This window comes from Lacerta agilis, chromosome 18, assembly GCF_009819535.1.
Source record: "Lacerta agilis isolate rLacAgi1 chromosome 18, rLacAgi1.pri, whole genome shotgun sequence".
Classification (NCBI taxonomy): Eukaryota; Metazoa; Chordata; class Lepidosauria; order Squamata; family Lacertidae; genus Lacerta; species Lacerta agilis.
In genome coordinates, this window is record NC_046329.1 from 3,009,347 (window position 1) to 3,029,823 (window position 20,477).

Consider the following 20,477-nt stretch of genomic DNA (forward strand, 5'->3'; position numbering starts at 1 on the left):
GATGGACTGTGAGAATTAAAGAACGGAACCAAGAAAACATTTCTTGAAGAACGGCAATGTGTTGTGGAATATTTGGAAAAAAAACCATCACGGTTATGTTAAAGCGTATGCTTGATGGTTGAATGGGAAGTCAACGGAGATGAGATATGTATTCTGATGGTTGTGTAAAAGAATTTGTAAAATTTGAAAAGTTAATAAAAAAATGTTTTGTTTTGTTTTGTTTTAAATGGGCCCTTGTCCTGATCCAACAGGCTCTTCTCATGTTCTTACAGACTGCACTGATGTGCCTGCTCTGGACAAAAGTTGTGCACCTTCAGCCTTGACAAAAAGCTGTGGATCATTCAGGGCTTCTGTTCTCAATGGTGCTCTTGTGCATTAGGAACCTCAGAAACTGGCTACAGTTTCAGACAAGAGCGGTGGCGTTCAAGCTCCTTGCACGGAGAGCAACAGGTGGGCTTTGCTGTGCCTCTGCGGCAGTCGCTCCTAATGGAGGTCACCTGCCGGTTGCCGCGTTCTCCCTCTCAGCTCAGCGAGCGTTTCATTATTAGCCTGGCACAGGGCCTTCTCGGTAGTGGCATCCTCCCTGTGGAACACACTCCCTTCAGATGCCAAGGAGATAAAAGAGCTAACACAACTTTTAGAAGACATCCGAAGGCAGCCTTATATTGGGAGGTTTCTAATGCTTGATGTTTTTATTATGTTTTTAGATTGTGCTAACCCAGCCAGATGGGCGGGGTATAAATAATAATAATAATAATAATAATAATAATAATAATAATAATAATAAATAACCATCACCGGTTATATTAATGGTTGTTTGTTGCACACCTCTGCCCTCTTTTCCACCAGTGGCAAAATTGCTCTGGAGATCAATGGTGGGTGAGAGAAGGTGGGTTGGTGATGTTACAGGCACTAGCCATGATGTGCTGAGCTCTGCCTGCTCTTCAAATGAACATAGGAAGCTGTTAGAGCACAGGTCCAACTAGCTCAGTATTGTCTCTTCCACCCCTATCACTGGGTATTGATCCCGAGACCTTCTGCATGCCAAGCGGATGATTTGCCACTGGGCTACGAAACTTTCCCTGATGGGAGAAGCCTGTAAAGCTGGATCGCTCTTTTCCAGGACTCGCGCTGGGGCAGAAAATGGGGGGATTTTTTTCGTTCGGGTTGGCAAAAGCTCTTTCCAAGGGTACTTAGAAACATGGAACTCTCCAGTCTTCCTTTCCAAGTGGATCACTGAGTTGGCCCCTGACAAAGAATAACAGGGGCTGCTGCAACTATATAGAATGTACAATAAATGTGAGGGGTGTGTGTGTGTGGGAGTCCCCTGAACCTTGGTGTCACAAGGGTCACAACTGAAATTTGAGACCCCCAAGTCCGCCACTACTCCCCTGCTTATAAGTAGTCTACCACTGATGCTGAAACGAGTTGAGGACAACAGGAAGGGAGGGCTACTGCCTTCATTTCCCCCGAGGCCACTTTGGAAGACAGGATTCCAGGAGCCAAGCCTGATGAGGAACAGTTGAAGGAGCTGGGTATGTTTACCCTGGAAAAGAGACGACTGAGAGCCATCTTCAAATATCTTAAAGGCTGTCACATGGAAGAGGGAACAAGCTTGATTCTCCTGCTCCAGAGGCTAGGACTTGAACCCATGGCGTCAAGAAACAAAGAAAAGAGATTCTGACTAAACATCTGGAAGAACTTTCTGACAGTAAGAGCTGTTTGACAGTGGACTGGACTCCCTCGGCAACGTACTCCCTTGTGGACTCTCCTTATTTGAAGGTTTTTAATCAGATGTTGGATGGCCATCTGTCATGGATGCTTCGGCTGAGATTCCTGCATTGCCGGGGGTTGGATTAGATGACCCTTGGTGGTCCCTTCCAACTCTACCATTCTGTGATTCTATGATTCCAGAGCAAATGGCCCTTTGGTCTGATCCTGCAGGACTCGTCTTTCCAAAAAGGGGAGTGGGCGATATCACAGAGCAGGAAAAGTCTTGCAATGGTTGCCAGCTGTCACAGCTGAGTGGAGCCTCTGCATCCAGAGAGGGTCTACCTTGAGATAAAATGGGAGGTTTATCACCTTTGTGAGCCTCTCCAAATCCCACCGGGGGACATGAGAAGACTGATGTGGGTCTGCCTTGCCCCACGCCAGGAAGTCTTGTTGTATGTCCTCCAGGTAAGCTCAGCAGCAGACTCTTAATCTCAGGGTCATGGGTTCGAGCCCCATGTTGGGCAGGTTTCCTGCGTTGCAGGGGGTTGGACTAGATGACCCTCATGGTCCCTTCCAGCTCTATGATTTCCCTATGATTCTATGTTCTTAAAGCTATCCTTAAAAAACCAACCCCAATTTGAAACCAAGAGAACCTTTAATAGAAAAACAAAACAAAACTTTGATCATCCTCTGTGCTTTTCTAATTCTTATAAAATAGGTTGGGTTGCAATCCCCCCCCCACCAAATTTCGGCCTCTCCACCACCCTCCCTGCAAAACACACACACACACTCACGATCGATCGATCGATTCAAGAGCTAGAAAGAAGCACAGTGTTTTAAAGTCTTCGAAACGAAATCAGGGGGAATGTGTTTGTGTGCGTATGAGAGGAAAACAGGGCGGTTAGATTACAAAAGAGGGGGGAGAACCCATGTTTGGAAGACCCCAGAAACATTTTGTGCGTCCGCTGAGTCACAAAGGCAGAAGGGCATCGGAGCCCCACACCCCCTGCTTTCCGCCCAAAGACCTTGTATTGGAGACAGGACACATGACTCCCCCAGTTCAGATGGGCTGATTTCCAATGTAACGTCGCTTCAACCGTCCGCGTGCAAAGCGCGGCTGTCACCCCCCTTTACATTACATTTGGAATTGCATCAGCGAAAGCTCCCTTCGGTGTGTTGGTGCCACGGATTTTATAGGATCTTATAGGAGACATTGAGCTCGCTTGTGGTGAGGAAGGAGAGGCCTGCAGCCTTATCATTTGATTTTACAGGTTTCTCAAACCCAGAGGCCATTCACTCTATTGTTGGGGGGAAAGTGGAATGTTATGTCTCTCCCCGACATTAGATCTTTTTCCTCTTTTCAGTGTCTGTCACCTTACTTAAAAAAGTAATAATAAAAGAACCCCTTAAAAGCTGTTAACAAACCTGCTATTGTGCGGTTGTGGGGGATCAGGTTAGGAATTGTGTGCCACTATTGATGTCACAGGCACTAGCCAATAGGTGCCTGGTGGGTCATCTCAGTGGTGTAGTGGCAGTTGCCAGTGCCCGGTGCCTGGGGCACACACAACTGCAACCCCACCCGAGCAAACAAGGTCACACTAAGCCGCCTGCCTGCCTACGCAGTGGGGAGCCCAGCTAGCTGACGCAGCCCTTGGCAGGCACAGAGGAGTGCCACACTGGGGTTGCCTGCGTGGGGGTGTGCCTCGTTTGTGCCCCCTCGAAAATTGTGCGCCTGGGGGAAATGCACCCCTGGCACCCCCACGCTGCTACACCCCTGGGTTGGCTCCAACTAAGTTCTAGACCTCTTGAAACGAATGGGCTTGCTCATTAATTTCAGCGAGTTTACTCTGAGCTGGATTGACATTAGGTACAGCCCACAATATTTATTTCTTTATAACAGGGGTGGAGAACCACTGGTCCAGGGGATGGATGTGGCCCTCCAGGCCTCTCCATTTGGCCCCTGGAGCTCTCCCCTCATTGACCCTCGTTCTGCACCTTGCTTGAGTGTTTTTGTCTGCCTAGGATGCACCTTTCAATTCTGATGATGCCCCTCGCATGTCTGGATGACAGGTGGAGTGTGCGTAGAAACCAGCCAATTGCATAAAAGTTAACTTTGCATCAATTGCTCTATCCACTCCCCCCCCCCGGCCTCACCCAACAGTGGCATGTGGCCCCCGGAAGCCCTCCCAGCAGCAAATGGGGCCCTCAGGATGAGGTCTCTGCTCCTACTTTAAAACAGGTCTTATTCTTTCTACCAGGAGACAGAATGGGATTTGGAAGGGGAGCGGGGGGAAGCACACACGTGCCACTCAGACCCCCTTGCACTTATGTATGGCTCCGAAACATGTCAAATCTATATATATTTTTTATGAGAAATGGGAATTTGCCAGCATTTCTCTCCAGTTTGGGAAGAGAAAAGGCAAACGACCGAGTGGAGTGGGAGACGGTTGCCTGAGGGGTCCCCATTTGGAATCACAGGGTGATAGAACCGTACAGTTGGAAGGGAACCAAAGATCCATCTAGTCTCACCCCTTGCCAGGCTGAATGTTGAGACCGTGGCGCAAGATGGCTCCCGTGGAGGGCTAGGGAACAAACGGCTGACGTTGGAAGGGAGGGAAGGTTTCTCTCTCTCTCTCTCTCTCTCTCTCTCTCTCTCTCTTTTTAAAGAGATTGTTATGAATTTCTACATGGGATTCCCCTCCCGCCCAGTGCTATTTTTCAAGAAAAGGAGATGTGCCAGCACTCACCATGAACACCTCCCTTGTTCTCTTAGAATGGCAACGGCGTCCGCCTGGGAGGTGCCGGAACTGAGTTCCAGCAAATTCTGGCTGGGGGGGGGGGTAAAAAGCCCTGCTCCCACCCTCTCCTCATACAAACAAACAAAAGAAACACCCCCAGCTTTGCATAATGTTACATTGGAACCGGGTTCGGAATCCGTTTTCTGCGCCCGACAAATCTTCCGCGGCACGGGCCCATCTCAGCGGACTTCGGGGGGGGGGTGTCTGTGTACAGGGCTTTCCAGAAAAAAAGCTCAGAGGGGAATCGGCCACACAATGGCCATATATGAGTCCATGGGTGCCCCCGGTGCGTGAGCCTGCCCCCCCCCTGAATCACCCGCTGTCCGAGGATGTGTGAGGGGCAGTGGAGGGAGACTTCCGCCGGCGGGTGGGAGTCCAGCAGGAGCGTTCGGAGCTGTTGGAGGTGCCGCAGGTGCGGGGCAGAGCCCGCTGCTGCTGGCGTATGGCTTGGCTGACGAGGCTGGGGAGCGCGTGCAGAGTCAGGCCCAGCATGTCGATCTTCCCCTCCAGGGCGCTGATGCGCTTTTCGAGGTCCTCGTTGCGCTCCTGCAGCTCTGACACCATGTCGTACATGACATTCTGCGTCTGGTGGGAAGGGAGAGGAAAGGGGGAAAGGGTTGGCAGTCAATGCAGCGGAAGAGAGTTGGCCGGCTCCAAACTTCCTCCTTACCAGCATCCCGGCCCCATTTATTTATAGTAATATAATATTTTTTTCCCAAATAAATTTATTAAAATTTTCAAAAAGAAATGATGAAACAAAAAAGAGCACATAACATATAACTACAAACCAACTACAAAACAATACAAAATACAAAAAATACAAAAATACACTTAACTATGCAAAAAAAAAAAATATTGCATCAAAGTATACTAAACTTATTCAAATCTTTCTTAGTGGACTTCCTCACACCCTCTCTTCTGCGTTCAGTGCGAGTATACTGTAATAACTTTATAACTACTTTAAATCCTCTTTAAACACTTATCTACCTCATTAACAATATCTTCTACTCATACTTCCATTTTAATAATCCATAAAACCTTAATTTCGAAATCTACCTACATACATCCTATTTTAACTTAGCCTATTATTGCTATCGCCTAGCCTTTCCTCTAGTTCCATTCAAATCTCTAACTTTTCAATTATATTACTACTATTTATAGTAATATAATTGTTATTATTATTATTATTATTATTTATACCCCACCCATCTGACTGGGTTGCTCTAACCACTTATTTCTCTGCACGTTCTGGGAGACCAGGGTGGAGGGGACCTGGTCACAGCAGGAGGGGGAGACCACCAGGACTCTTCATCAGCCTGAATCACCTCTGCCTCTTGGCCCCCCCCCCTCCTCTCCTGCCTCTGATTCTGGCCTTCTCTCTGCCACGGACTCTCCCGGCTCACTAAGCCCTGTTACCTCTTCTGCTTTTGACACCTCCTCTTCCCAGCCTGCTCCTTCTGCATCTGACCACTCATTGTTGTCCCACCACCAGCCCCCTAGCTCTGAGCCTTCTTCCCCTGAGGGTTCCCTAGGGCGTTCCCCAGCTGGTGGCTCTCATCCAGCCAGTCCACAACCCTTCCTTCCTTCCTTCCGTCCTTCCTTCCTTCCTTCCTTCCTTCCTTCCTTCCTTCCTTCCTTCCTTCCTTCCTTCCTTCCTCTGTCCTTCTTCTGTCCACTTTGGGAACCAATGACCCAGCTCAATAATATTTCCACTGACAGGTAACAGCTTTTCAGGGTTTCAAGCAGGGGGACCTTTTCCCTGTAGAACAGATGCTGCAACTTCCCCTTATAAATAAAGCAAGAGCCAAGCCTTCATGATTCTGAATAAAGGGCTGGCTACCTTTGATAAGGGGACGCAGGTGGCGCTGTGGGTTAAACCACAGAGCCTAGGGCTTGCCGATCAAAAGGTCGGCGGTTCGAATCCCCGCGACGGAGTGAGCTCCCGTTGCTCAGTCCCAGCTCCTGCCCACCTAGCAGTTCAAAAGCACGTCGAAGTGCAAGTAAATAAATAGGTGCCGCTTTGGCGGGAAGGTAAACGGCATTTCCGTGCGCTGCTCTGGTTCGCCAGAAGCGGCTTAGTCATGCTGGCCACGTGACCCGGAAGCTGTACGCTGGTTCCCTTGGCCAGTAATGCGAGATGAGCACCGCAACCTCAGAGTCAGATACGACTGGACCTAATGGTTAGGGGTCCCTTTACCTTTACCTTACCTTTGATAAGAGTTGCATTGAGCAGAGGTAGGCAACCTAAGGCCCATGGGCCACAAGTGGGCCATGGGGGTCATTTAACGAGCCGTCCCCAAACTGAGCTGCCCACTTGGCGAGTCCCCACAAACTGCGCTAAACCAGTGCCAAAAACCGTGCCTGCGCAGATGCAGATGCTGGAAATCGCGGAAATCAGGGAGTGAACTGGCCCAGGTGAGGTAAACCTTGCCGACCCCTGGCATTGAGCATCTACCACAACCCAAGGTTATTACTTCAAGCAGAGACCCAAACATTGTTTGATGTTTCCATCACCCAGGTGTGGCTCACCTTTGACAAATCCACGAGGGTGTTTGCTTGGTCATTGAGCTTCCTCTGTTCCATTTTCACGCTCCTCAACCTGGAAAGCAAAACCGATAACGGGAATTAGAAATGAGGGGAGGCGGGCAGGACGTTGGGGTTGCACAAAGCAGCGGTCTGCAGGTGGAACAGACAGGAGATGAGAGAAAGAGATTCCACCACCACCACCGTAGACAGACATGCACACAATTGCAGATCCCGCCTTGCTGGATCCAAACACACGCACGCCCACGCATGCAGGGAGCCAATGGCACGAGACCATTGGCTTGGGTGGAGACAGCTTAGAGAAGAGCCCTCTCTCAGCATGGAGTGACCCTCCACCTCTAGGTTTTTTGGGGGGCTGGCGAAGACCTTCCTGTCTCAGCCACTCAGCTTTTGAGGAACCCTGTTGGGTTTTCACCCCACTAGAAAATTTAGAGACCCCTTAACACTTTTAGGGATTTGATGCTGCTTTTAAACATTAGTTTGATTCACCTTGAGAGCTGTCTTCTTGCCCCGCATATTGGTTTTGGGGCATGGATTGGGTCATATTTGCATTAAAATGCAAACTGATGGATGTGTCTTCTAAAGCATCCAGAAGGCATCAGGGCAGGGAAGGTGCTACAACCAGATCTCCTCCCCGCTTGTCTCCCAGAACCAGGAGAGGCATGAAATGGGTGGAGAAGAGGTTGGCTGATGACAGGAGAAGTCTCTGATTGCTTGGGGAGAAAGCCCTGAAGGGGGGGGGCGGACTTTCAGTCTCGGCAACTGAATTTTATGGAGGAAAACCACCGGAAATGAGCTGCTCTCCTCATCAGGCCTGGAACTCAGCCAAGTCTGTGGAGAGGGTTTATTTCCCTAATAAAGAGTTAATTCCACCTTTGAACTGTGTGATTACTGACCGGCACACTCCTGTGACAGTCCGAAGGATGGATTCAATGGACCTTTCCCAGCCTGGCTTATCAGGAAATTGGGAAAGCAAGGGTGGGGCTGGAGAGAGAATCATCTCACATTCCCTGAGTCGCTTGAAGATGCTCACGCTAGTGTTTACAGCCCTTAAACGACTCAAACGGTCCTAAATATCTGAGAGACTGCGGACTCTCATGTGTTAAGAACATAATAAGAAGAAGCCTAAGGGGATCATAGAGACCAACCAGATGCCCATTATGGGAGACTCTCAACCAGGACTCAAACACAGAACCAACTCGCTCTTCCTGTGGGTTTCCAGCAACTAGCATTGCTGTCTAGGGCAGCGCATAGCCATTGTTGCTAGTGGGAAATGCAGCAGGGGCTGCCCTCTGGCCTGCAGAAGTCTTGTTTTTTTTGGGGGGTGGAGCAGTTTGGGGAGGAAGATTGCCACCTCTGTGGCAGCCCCTACACTGCGTATCTCCCTCCCCACAGAGACCTACAAGGCACCTTCATTGCCCAGCTTTCATCACATGCGGAAAATGTGCTGCATTATCCTGACACCTCAGTTGCAGTTTTGATTGGGGTTTTTTTTTGGTGTCGAGTTTACATGGTTGTGGCCTGCGGAACGGAGGGCTATAACAACAATGATACTAATAGCAATGGCTAAAGGTGAAGGACCCCTGGGCGGTTAAGTCCAGTCAAATTCAACTACGGGGTTCGACGCTCATCTCCACTTTCAGGCCGAGGGAAGTGGCGTCTGCCCACAGACACCTTTTCCAGGTCATGTGGCGAGGAGGATTAAACTACTTCCGGTGCAACGGTACACCGTGACAAGTGCCAGGGCGCACATAAATGTCGTTTACAATAATAATAATAATAATAATAATAATAATAATAATAATAATAATTCAGATGGGATCTGCCAGGCTGTGATGGGCAGAGCAACGATGGCATTGGAGGGAGCAGTTTAATAATAATAATAATAATAATAATAATAATAATAATAATAATAATAATAATAACAATAATTTTATTATTTATACCCTACCAAGCTGGCTGGGTTCCCCCAGCCCAGGCATAGGCAACCTTCGGCTCTCCAGATGTTTTGGCCTACAACTCCCATGATCCCTAGCTAACAGGACCAGTGGTCAGGGATGATGGGAGTTGTAGTCCGAAACATCTGGAGAGCCGAAGGTTGCCTATGCCTGCCCCAGCCGCTCTGGGCTGCTTACAGCACTTATGGAAACATAGTAAAACGCCAAACATTAAAAACTTCCCGATACAGGCAGGAGGGTCCATGTGGGTGCTGTGAGATGGAGACATAATGGCGCTCCCACTTATGGATGGGTCCAGAATGCCCTCCCGTTGCTTGGACTCTAAATCAGAGCAACGCCACGAGACACAGGCAAGATGGAAAACAGCTTGTGCTGAGAGATGGGAGGGAAGAGAAACACAGCATTTGCAAGTTGGCAGAGGAGGACTGGCATGCTACGAACCCCCAAATTTCTGACTCTCTCATTCTCTCTCTCTCTCTCTCTCGCTTCTCTCTCTCTCTCTCTCTCTCTCTCTCTCTCTCTCTCTCTCTCTCTCTCTCTCTCGCTGTCCACATTTCGAAACGGAGAGAAATTTGGGTTAGCCGAGGGCTGGCCGGGGTGAAGCGAGGTTGGGATGTGCACCTATGCGTGCGTAACTTGGGCATGCGTGTGTGTCTGAATGGGGTCGACGCTGTGGCCTCCCGGAGGGGGTGGAGACAAAGATGGGCAAACCATGCATTCAAACAAAAGTTTCGGAGGAACAGTAACTTACTTCTGGGCTCTGCAAGGGCGGGGCGGGGTGGAGGAGGAGGAGGGGGGAGGGAACAGAGACAAAACAACAGCACAGGTTTAAATAAACACGAGAGAGAGGAAGGGGGGGTGGTCACACCGCCAGACAGGTACGGCCGCCTCTGCTTCCCAGAACCCACAGATTCCCACCCCGGAGTGGTCAAATTGTGGGTCGAAGTTATGAGGAATAGCCGAAAGCCCAGCACACACCTGGCATATACAAACGGGGGAGCAGGGGGGGGGACGGGGACGGGACATTGCCAGCCACTCCCTGTTATGCACAGGAACATAGGAATTCATCTTATACAGAGCCAGGCCCACTTCCCCAGTCCATCCACTTCAATATTGGCTGCACTGACAGGCAGCATGGAGATGGCATGCAGACCCTGTTTTCCAGGGACAGCCCTGGGTCTACAGAAGCCATCCTGGTTTCTGATTTGACCCTGGAATCAGGACCGGTGCTTGGGCTTCTGGCGCCCCCGGCGAGACCACCTTCTGGCGCCCCTGCCCCCCTGCCAAAGCCTGCTTTAGTGGGAGCCAGGGGGTGGTGTAGGGGGCAAGCAGCGCCTCTCCGCTACAGCGGAGAAGCTGCTGCTAGCCCGTCCCGCACCCCCGCCCAAGCCTGGCCAGCGCCCCCTCCATTTTGGCGCCCTAGGCGATTGCCTAGTTCGCCTAAATGGACGCAGCGGCCCTGCCTGGAACGTCCCGCTTTTCCTTAAGACGTCCCTGTTTTCATCGGGGAAATGTCGGAAGGCATGCGATTGAACTTGGATCCTACTGTATGGAAGACTGCTGAGCTGGGGGAGCCAAGTAAGATTCTGGTCCTTTGTTCACAAAGGAAGTTGCCTTCCACTGAGCCAAACCACCAGTCCGTCTAGGCACCGGCTGGCTGAGCTGGGAAAAGCGTCGAGCTCTTGAGAGCGCCACTGATTCCGGTTCTGTCAGTATGGTTACACCTCTCTCTCTCTCCTCACCCAGCCACCCACCCATGGCCTGACGTTACTGTTAACACACTGCATGTAAACGCTGTAAAAGAAAGCCAGGGACCCACAATTTTGTCGCCTCCAGGTTATTTCGACGGCACAACCCCCTGCAAGTTCGCACACACTCTGGCTCGCTGACAAACCATCTCATCGTAGATGGCCTTCGACGCAAGGGGAGGCGAGGGAACCTCGACGTGCAAGCAAGGAGCACCTTGGTGCAATTGTGCGTGCCGCCACACACCAAAACATCTCCCTCCCCTCCCCAGGTTGCATCGATGCACACAAGCAGATGGTTAACACGGATATGGGAGGGGGGATTTGAAAGACACAAATGAAACACATGAAAGTCTGTTTGGCGAAGGCGGCAGCTGTCCTTGACTGAAAATCTGGCAAAGGTGCTGTCTAGGATTTTGGAAGGCAAACAGAAGCTGCCCTTCTAGAATTGGGTTGTGTTAGGAAATCTAGATATGGGGCACGTGTTTTTTTTTAAACAGACCCACTGACCATGATGCAGATTAAGCTTGCAATCTTTGTCTAATGTCACTCAACCACCGACGATATTGCCTTACCCCAGATACAACTACTTTCCCAAACCAAGTCTCCTATGTATATTTTGCTCTGAGAGGCTTTGTTTGGTCAGAATCGAGTATATACTTCCAAAGTTAACACTAAACACCAGACCCTCCAAGTGCCCCTATTTTCCAGGGACAGTCCCAGATTTACAGAAGCCCAGTCCCGGGAGAAATGTTGGAGCGTGTGAAATGCGTGACTTCTGGTAAACGAGCCACCATAACCACTAGAGGGCTGTGAAAATTTGTGTCCCAGACTTTTTAGACTCGTCTTCCCATGTACTAGCTGAAACCAAAGGGACACATTGCTTACCAGATGTGATTTTGTTTTTTAAAAAACTCTCCCACCCCACTATTAGTGGTTCATGCAAACCGCTGTTCTGCTTTTTGTATGGTAGAGGTAGAGGTGGGGGGCCCTTGGGGGTGCATTTTTGGAAGCAAGTGGGTGAGGGGGCCCCCCTCCAAAAAGTTTGGGAACCGTTGCTCTACATTGTTATATTTGGATGAACCTAACATTTCCCATGATAGGCCTTCTCTGTGGGATGTAAAACGCAGGAGCAGTCAAACACAACATTGCTAGAGTGGACATAGAAGGGGAACTCTAGGCCAGCCAGTCGGAACTCGCTGTTTCTCCTGGGCTGGGATGGACTTCCTCTGTGTAACTGGAGATGGGTGTGGTCTCACCTGGGCAGGTTAACACAAAACCACAGGGGCCACACTCCATCTTCCTCTTTTGGACAACGCTCTCAAAGAAGTGAGACCGCTAATGCTCTCTTGACTTCCAGCCAAGAGAACACAAAGGAGCTGTTTTCCCTTATGGAACAGTTTCCTGAGTAAATGTAACTTTTACTAAGTTTAAGTCTGCCATCTGGGTTCCAATTGTGAACAGATGATTTCTCGTGAGTAAACGTTTTATGCTTTTATAGTAGACTGTGTAGTGTCTTATTTTGAGAGGGATTAATGGGGGAAATACCAGGACATTTATTACAGAGGTTTTAACAAACCTGAGCAAGCTATCTGCTGCGTGTGTGTTTAAAAAGGGGAATGAGAACTCTGCTAATTTCTGGGACTTGTAAACACAAGTTGGAATAGGATATCTTAAACAATATATCCTCTCCTGCATCCCAAAACATTCCCACATTCTCCAAGGGAGCGATGGCAATACCTAGATGTGGACAAGGCCAGTATTTGGCTCCAAATCAAAGTGGCGCAGACTGTGGGATGTAACATCGCAGAAAGGAGTCAAATACAACACTTCCTGTTTGCCCAGAGTGGACACACAGGGGGATGTTGCTCCAGCCAGGAGGACTTCCTGTGACACCTGGTCTGGAGCATCCTCCAATCCTCATATGGGATAAACTCACACTCTCTCCTGTAACTACAAGCTAAAGCCTGCCTTCAGGATCATACTGTGAACTGAATGTAAGTAAACTTCTTATCATTACTTTTAAAAGAAGTCTGTTGTGTCCTTATTGTTTTAAGAGGGAATAAAGGGGAATTTACCAGGAACAAACCCAATCTGGGCAAGCTTAAGTAAAGATTGGACTGCTTAAGTAAAGAGATTCAAACGAATCTACCAACTAGCTTCCTGCTGTATACTGGGGAATGTACTCTGCTACTGACTCACTAGCGTGAGTGAGGGAGGATAATATTTAATCAGTACTATCCACAACATTCTCACACAGACCTCCGATATGGGTAGGTTTCGTATAACAACCCAATGCCTCTCCCTTCTTGCCACCCCCAGCTAGCAGCAGATTTTTGCAACGATTGAACGGTGCATCGTATTTAGTGGGGCAGATTCTCCTCCTTTCAGGCAGGGATTCCCAAGTCAGGGAGAGACCTGGACAACGGAACAAGGGGATGGAGGGTGGGTGGGTGGGAGCAGGAAGCAGCAGGCACTGGGGGGGGGGGATTGAAGCAGGTAAACATGTTTGACTTACTGATGGATGGCTTGGAGGAACTTACGCTGGTGTTTCCGTACTTTGGCATGGTCGATCTTCCTCACCAGCTTGGTGTGCTTGTAGATCAGCCACGTTTCCCTGAGTACATTGGCGGCAGAATTCTTCACCTGGGGGGGGGGGTTGAGGAGGGGAAGGGGTTAAGGGGGGGAAGAAAAGGAGATGGGCATCAGACAGGCGGGAGAAGTCTGAGGAGATGAGCGGTGCTCTTCCAAAGAACAGGATCTCTGGAGTTCGTGACGGCACAGTCTCATACCAATCCTACCTTGCTCCCGTTGTGATAGCTCTCGATTATCACCACCAACCAATCCAAGTTTGACCACATGGAGGATTGTTTGTGATGGTGCTAAGTTGCACCCGTGTCTTAAGAAAGCTAACTATTCGGTCTTTTAGTGTGGCAGCATCTACACTTTGGAACTCCCTGCTTTTTGTTACCCCTGTACCATTTTTGGCATCTGCTAAAGAGATGTTTGCCATTCAGATATTTAGAAAGGTTGTGCACGTTTTAATCTGTTTTTAGTTTATTTTTAACTTTTTGAAAGTCTTAAATCATTGCTATTCATTTTCCTTATTGGATAATTTTATTTAGATATACATATACATACATAAGGGACCCAGGTGGCGCTGTGGGTTAAACCACTGAGCCTAGGGCTTGCCGATCAGAAGGTGGGTGGTTCGAATCCCCGCAATGGGATGAGCTCCCGCTGCTCGGTCCCTGCTCCTGCCCACCTAGCAGTTTGAAAGCACATCAAAGTGCAAGTAGATAAATAGGGACCGCTCCAGCGGGAAGGTAAACGGCGTTTCCGTGCGCTGCTCTGGTTTGCCAGAAGTGACTTTGTCATGCTGGCCACATGACCCGGAAGCTGTCTGCGGACAAACGCCGGCTCCCTTGGCCTATAGAGCGAGATGAGCGCCGCAACCCCAGAGTTGGACACGACTGGACCTGATGGTCAGGGGCCCCTTTACCTTTACCTATACATACATACATACATACATACATACATACGTACGTATGTATGTAAACTGCTTTGAGGTTTTTTAAAAAAACAATTAAGCGGTGCATGCATATTATGAAATAAATAAATATTACTGTTTTCACAGAGTCAAGTCTTGATTCTCTGAATGGCCACTACAAGGAATTGCCTTTGGAACAGCAATCCTGTGCATTTTATAAAACGGCGCTAGAGGAGGTTGTTCTTTGCATTATCTTCTAAGTAAAGATCTTCCGTGTAGAGACCCATTGAAATTCATGGTCCTCACGTTCTCATAGAATCATAGAGTTGGAAGAGACCACAAGGGCCATCCAGTCCAACCCCCTGCCAAGCAGGAAACATGTCCATTGAATTCAGTGGGTCTACTCTGAGTATGTCCAGCATTGGAGATGACCCACGGAAAATGGATTGGCCCAAGTTATTCACGTCCATGACCTTTGATGGGTTTGCTCTTGGGCAGGACAAGGGTTGACTACCACCCACAATCTACCATCTATCTTGAGGATCGGGGCCGAGGGCGCTGCACCTCTTACCCGCTTTGATAGCTGTGTATCCATCATGAAGTTGTGGACGTGCTTTTCCGCTTTGGTCAGTTCAAGCTTCCGGGCAACCACGGCAACCACGAGAGCTGTACAGCCCGCACCCTGCAAGACAAGGAAGAGGGTTAGAATAGGGAAAGCCAAACCGGTTGGATGCCTGCCTGTCGAAGGAGAAGGGAGAAGTGAGCCATATCCAAGGACACTGCAGTGTGCTCCATATTTTCATTTAAGTTAGTAACACGCCAGTCAATTACCAAAATCTCTAAGGAGTGGTCTTATATTTCATAGTCTGGGAACAATTCTGGCTTCTAGCAGAGAAGGAGGCAGGAGAGGAGGGGCCCCAAGAGGCAGCAATGAGTTCAGCTGCTGAAGGATCCAGGGAGTCTCCCCCTCCTGCTGCGACCAGCTCTCCACCCCCCTGGTCTCCCAGGGCACTCCATGAAATGAACGGAGCACGTTAGAGCTCGGTTGTGCACAGACTCAGGGCAGATCTACACGCATGGTTTTTAATGTTATGGAAGCGTTATGAAATGGTTTTGATACCTACATGGACACATGACGTCCTACTTTTAACATTCATAGGGCGTTATTGAAATGTGACACTAGAGGGTGTTGCAGAGCCAAACAGCAATGGCAGTTGGGAAACAGCGTTTTGATGAAAGAAGGAAGGAAAGAAAGAAAGAAAGAAAGAAAGAAAGAAAGAAAGAAAGAAAGGTTTAAAAAAAAACAATCCAATTTACTAGTGTGCCCTGTGATGTTATTTATGTAGGCCACTGCAGCGGCCCTTGTTTTGTTAGCCCAAAAATGGAAAACGAGTGAGGTCCCAACCAAAGAACAATGGCAACTTAAACTGATGGAATATGTGCAGCTTGCAGATCTAACATATAGAAAAAGAGAACAAGAAGAACATTCGTTTAAAGAAGATTGGAAAATGTTTATGGAATATATGGGGTTGGGGGGAATTGTGTACACTTGAAGACGTTGGCAGCATTAAGAGAAACCCAACAGCGTAAATAAGTTTTGATGGAAGTAATAATGGAATACTGAATGGTTTAGTGTATATAAAATATGCAGGGATTTATGCTTCGCAAAATGAACCATGGAAAGAGAAGAAGGGAAGACATTGGTATTTTAAAGGTAAAGGTAAAGGGACCCCTGACCATTAGGTCCAGTCGTGTCCGACTCTGGGGTTGCAGTGCTCATCTCGCTTTATTGGCCAAGGGAGCCGGCGTACAGCTTCCGGGTCATGTGGTCAGCCTGACTAAGCCGCTTCTGGTGAACCAGAGCAGCGCAAGGAAACACTGTTTACCTTCCCGCTGGAGCGGTACCTATTTATCTACTTGCACTTTGATGTGCTTTCAAACTGCTAGGTTGGCAGGAGCAGGGACCGAGCAACGGGAGCTCACCCCGTCGCGGGGATTTGAACCGCCGACCTTCTGATCGGCAAGTCCTAGGCTCTGTGGTTTAACCCACAGCGCCACCCACGTTCGTATTTTAAGGTTGTTTAAATGAATATTCTAAATTGTAAAACAGAAAATTTAATAAAAATTATACAAACAGAAACAAAACAATCCAATTAACAAGTATGCCCTGTGACGTTTTAGAATGGTATATCTAATGACAGGTCAGTGTCAATCCATCCTCAATTTGCAACTGCTTGAGAAAAACCCTGGGGAGGATTTAGATGGTTGTGGGAAGGGTGGGGACCTTCATTTCTTGCAACTGCCTCATTGGGGCAAGACCTACTGGGAAGAATTGCTTGGATCATCAAGCCTGCAATGTTTTGAATGAAGAGTTAACTTCACAGACACCTTTTTTTTTTAATCGCTGACCTACACCTGAAATTAAAGCATGGCAGTCTCTGAAAGGCATGGCATGAAAGGAAAGAGGTATAGGGAGGGAAGAGGAAAAAGCAGACTCACAAGCTGAAAGGCAGAACACACAGGGAAGGAAGAGGAGGGAAATGAAAGAAACAAAGGGTAATCTGTGCATCAGCAGGAAAGATGCAGACGGCAGATGGCGAGTGGTACCTTACCATAATCCCAGTGAGCAGGCAGACTCCTTTCCCACAGTAAGTGTGCGGGACCATGTCCCCGTAGCCGATGGACAGGAAGGTGATGGAGATCAGCCACATGGCCCCCAGGAAATTGCTGGTCACGTCTTGCTTGTCGTGGTATCTGGGCCGAAAAAGAGTAAAAGGAGAGGCAGGGAGTCTCCATCAAAACCTTCTTGGCTTCTTCCCTTCCGCCCTTGGCCTGCCCCACACATAACCGGAGTGGGTGAGGGTGGGGCTACAGTAGGACCCCCCACACACACACGTGCCCAATCTCTGCCAACTGCAGGCTGCCACAGAAGATGGAAGAGTTTTTCATTGGACTGGGTGTATTTCAGTTGTAAATTGTCACCTTAAATGTGGATCCAAAATGGATGAGAACTTGTTGATTTTGGTTTCTGATTTTAAATTGAGTTCTCCTCATCTGCCCAGCGATATATGTATATATCCTCATGAAAGCTGGCCAGCATTTCTGGTGCAAATTTATCCTAATATACAAATGTTTGCATGGGGTTTGACTAACGGACACACTTTCTTGCAAAGCAACGTTTTGTAATATGATAGGACGTCAGGTTATTTTCACCAGTCCATGCACTGCAAAGCACACACTGCCGTAATTTTTTTTTTTTTTTGCACACAATATTCAGTCGGACAACTGCGTTGCAAAATTCAGATAAGTGCAAATCCTGCAGTCCGCCTTTGACAGATAGCTGTTATCCAGGACTGTGAATGAAGCATTGATCTTAGCCAACAGTGGTTTGGAAATTCAGTTCTGCAGACCCGGGGAATCCCCCTCCCCTTCCCGCCCATATTTCGCATTGCTTCTAAATATGGCTCCTCATTCCATCCCTGTGGCAGCCTCGTAGCATTAGCAGCACAATTCAAAGTGTCCATTCCTGCATTCTCAAAGCTGTGGTTGCAAGATTGCTCTCTGGGTTTCCAAGCAGAGAACTCCTTTGGATGAACACCTGCTAACTTTTTTTTTTTTGCAGCTCAAAGACTGAAGGGTCTTGTTTGATTCATAAAAAATATAAGTCAAGATTCCTCTTTGGGTACAACACTGCTTTCCCCCCAATCAAAGTATGTTTGGTTCTTTGACTTCCATTCTATTTGAAGCTGGATCCTATGCAAGTTTACTCGAAAGGAAGTCCTACTGCTCCTCCTCCTCCTCAAAATACTGTTTCGCTAAGCCTTTTCGACGTGTCATCATATGCAAGGGAATATTCCATAAGAAGAGTCTCAGGAATAATAGTAGTAATAATAATAATAATAATAATAATAATAATAATAATAATAATGGCCTGTTGGATCAGTGTCCCAACAGCATCCTGTTCTCACAGTGGCCAACCAGATGCCCCAATGAGAAGCCTATAAGCAGGATCCGAGCACCAGATCTGTCTCCCCTCCTGCAGTTTCCACCAACTGGCATTGCTGCATAGCAAAACGGTCCTGGCTAGTAGCTCCCGATAGCCCACCCCCCTCCATGAATCTGTCCAATCCTCTTTAAAAGCCATCCAAGTTGATGGCCGTCACCGCCTCCAGTGGCAGGGAGTTCCACATGTTAACTGCACTGCGTGAATAAGCTCTCCATTGTTCCTGTCCTGGATCTCCCAACATTCAGCTCTTGACCGCGTTCCCCACAAGGTCAAGCGATCTTTACAGATGTCATCTCATATATGTCATCACAATCAAGCCAAGGTTGCCAGTGGGGTTGTGAGCTCTGAGGAAAATTCTCCCCATCTTTAGGGGAAATGCCCTCAGGTCTCATTATTCTGGTCCCCAAAACACCAAGAAATCTCTAAAGTCATTAGGCCACCTGCTCAAGCTTTCCCTCAACTGCAATGACTGAACATGTCAGCAGAACGGCAGAATAATAGAGGTGGAAGGAACCACGATGGTCAACAGCCGGCAATGCAGGAATCTTTTTGCCCAATGTGGGGCTCGAACTCATGACCTGAGATGAAGAGTCTCATGCTTTACCAACTGAGCTATCCTTTGTCGATGGATGGCATGAACGCTTGTCACTTTGAAGAGGTTTTGACACGGCTGCAGCTAGGATTTTTGGAGCCCGGCAATGGAAAACCTCAAAAAATCTGCATTTGGCTGTGCAGTATAAAAGAACTTATGGACTTTTGTTACCGGGGTGGGGGGGTGGGGGGGAGAAAGAATACATGCAAACTGTGTGTTTCTTTTGGAAGACCCAGAATGTTTTTAGGTGAAGCTGGAAGGTGTGCAAAGGAGGGCAAACAAGGGAATCAAGGGTCTGGAAACCATACCTTATGAGGAATGGTTGAAGGAGCTGGGGATGTTTAGCCTGGAAAAGAGGAGACTGAGAGGAGATCATAGAATCATAGAGTTGGAAGAGACCCCAAGGGCCATCCAGTCCAACCCCCTGCCAAGCAGGAAACAACATCAAAGCATTCCTGACAGATGGCTGTCAAGCCTCCGCTTAAAGACCTCCAAAGAAGGAGACTCCACCACACTCCTTGGCAGCAAATTCCACTGTCCAACAGCTCTTACCGTCAGGAAGTTCTGCCTAATGTTTAGGTGGAATCTTCTTTCTTGTAGTTTGAATCCATTGCCCCGTGTCCGCTTCTCTGGAGCAGCAGAAAACAACCTTTCTCCCTCCTCTAGATGACATCCTTTGATATATTTGAACATGGCTATCATATCACCCCTTAACCTTCTCTTCTCCAGGCTAAACATACCCAGCTCCCTAAGCCGTTCCTCATAAGGCATCGTTTCCAGGCCTTGGACCATTTTGGTTGCCCTCCTCTGGACACTTTCCAGCTTGTCAGTATCCTTCTTGAACTGTGGTGCCCAGAACTGGACACAGTATTCCAGGTGAGGTCTGACCAGAGCGGAATACAGTGGTACTATTACTTCCCTTGATCTAGATGCTATACTCCTATTGATGCAGCCCAGAATTGAATTGGCTTTTTTAGCTGCTGCATCACACTGTTGACTCATGTCAAGTTTATGGTCTACCAAGACTCCTAGATCCTTTTCACACGTACTGCTCTCAAGCCAGGTGTCATCCATCCTGTATTTGTGCCTTTCATTTATTTTTTTTATTTTTTTGCCCAAGTGTAGTACTTTACATTTCTCCCTGTTAAAATTCATCTTGTTTGCTTTGGCCCAGTTGTCTAATCTGTTAAGGTCATTTTGAAGTGTGATCCTGTCCTCTGGGGTATTAGCCACCCCTCTCAATTTGGTGTCATCTGCAAACTTGAACAGGATGCCCTCCTGCCCATCATCCAAGTCATTGATGAAGATGTTGAATAAGACTGGGCCCAAGACAGAACCCTGTGGCACCCCACTAGTCACTTCTCTCCAGGATGAAGAGGAGCCCTTAATGAGCACCCTTTGGGTTCGGTCAGTCAGCCAGTTACAAATCCACTGAATGGTAGCATTGTCTAGCCCACATTTTACCAGCTTCTTTACAAGAATATCATGGGGCACCTTGTCAAAGGCCTTGCTGAAATCAAGACAGGCTACATAGGATAGCTATCTTTAAATATCTCAAGGGCTGTCACATGGATGATGGAGCAAGCTTGTTTTCTCCTGCTCCAGAGGGTAGGACTCGAACCTTTGTCTTC

The 20,477-nt window shown here is 48.3% G+C and overlaps 1 protein-coding gene across 1 annotated transcript in view; it reads right to left on the reverse strand.

Moving 5' to 3' along the window:
- Positions 1-4,561: 4,561 nt before the first annotated feature.
- Positions 4,562-20,477, reverse strand: part of KCNN1 (potassium calcium-activated channel subfamily N member 1) — a 40,624-nt gene continuing 24,708 nt past the window's right edge. Inside the window, exons 5-9 of the mRNA XM_033136813.1 lie at positions 16,861-17,002; positions 14,820-14,930; positions 13,277-13,404; positions 7,041-7,110; positions 4,562-5,096 (exon numbers count right to left, since the gene is read on the reverse strand). Of these exons, the coding sequence (XP_032992704.1) occupies positions 4,824-5,096; positions 7,041-7,110; positions 13,277-13,404; positions 14,820-14,930; positions 16,861-17,002 (724 nt within the window). The 3' untranslated portion in view covers positions 4,562-4,823. The remainder of the gene's footprint in view (positions 5,097-7,040; positions 7,111-13,276; positions 13,405-14,819; positions 14,931-16,860; positions 17,003-20,477) is intronic.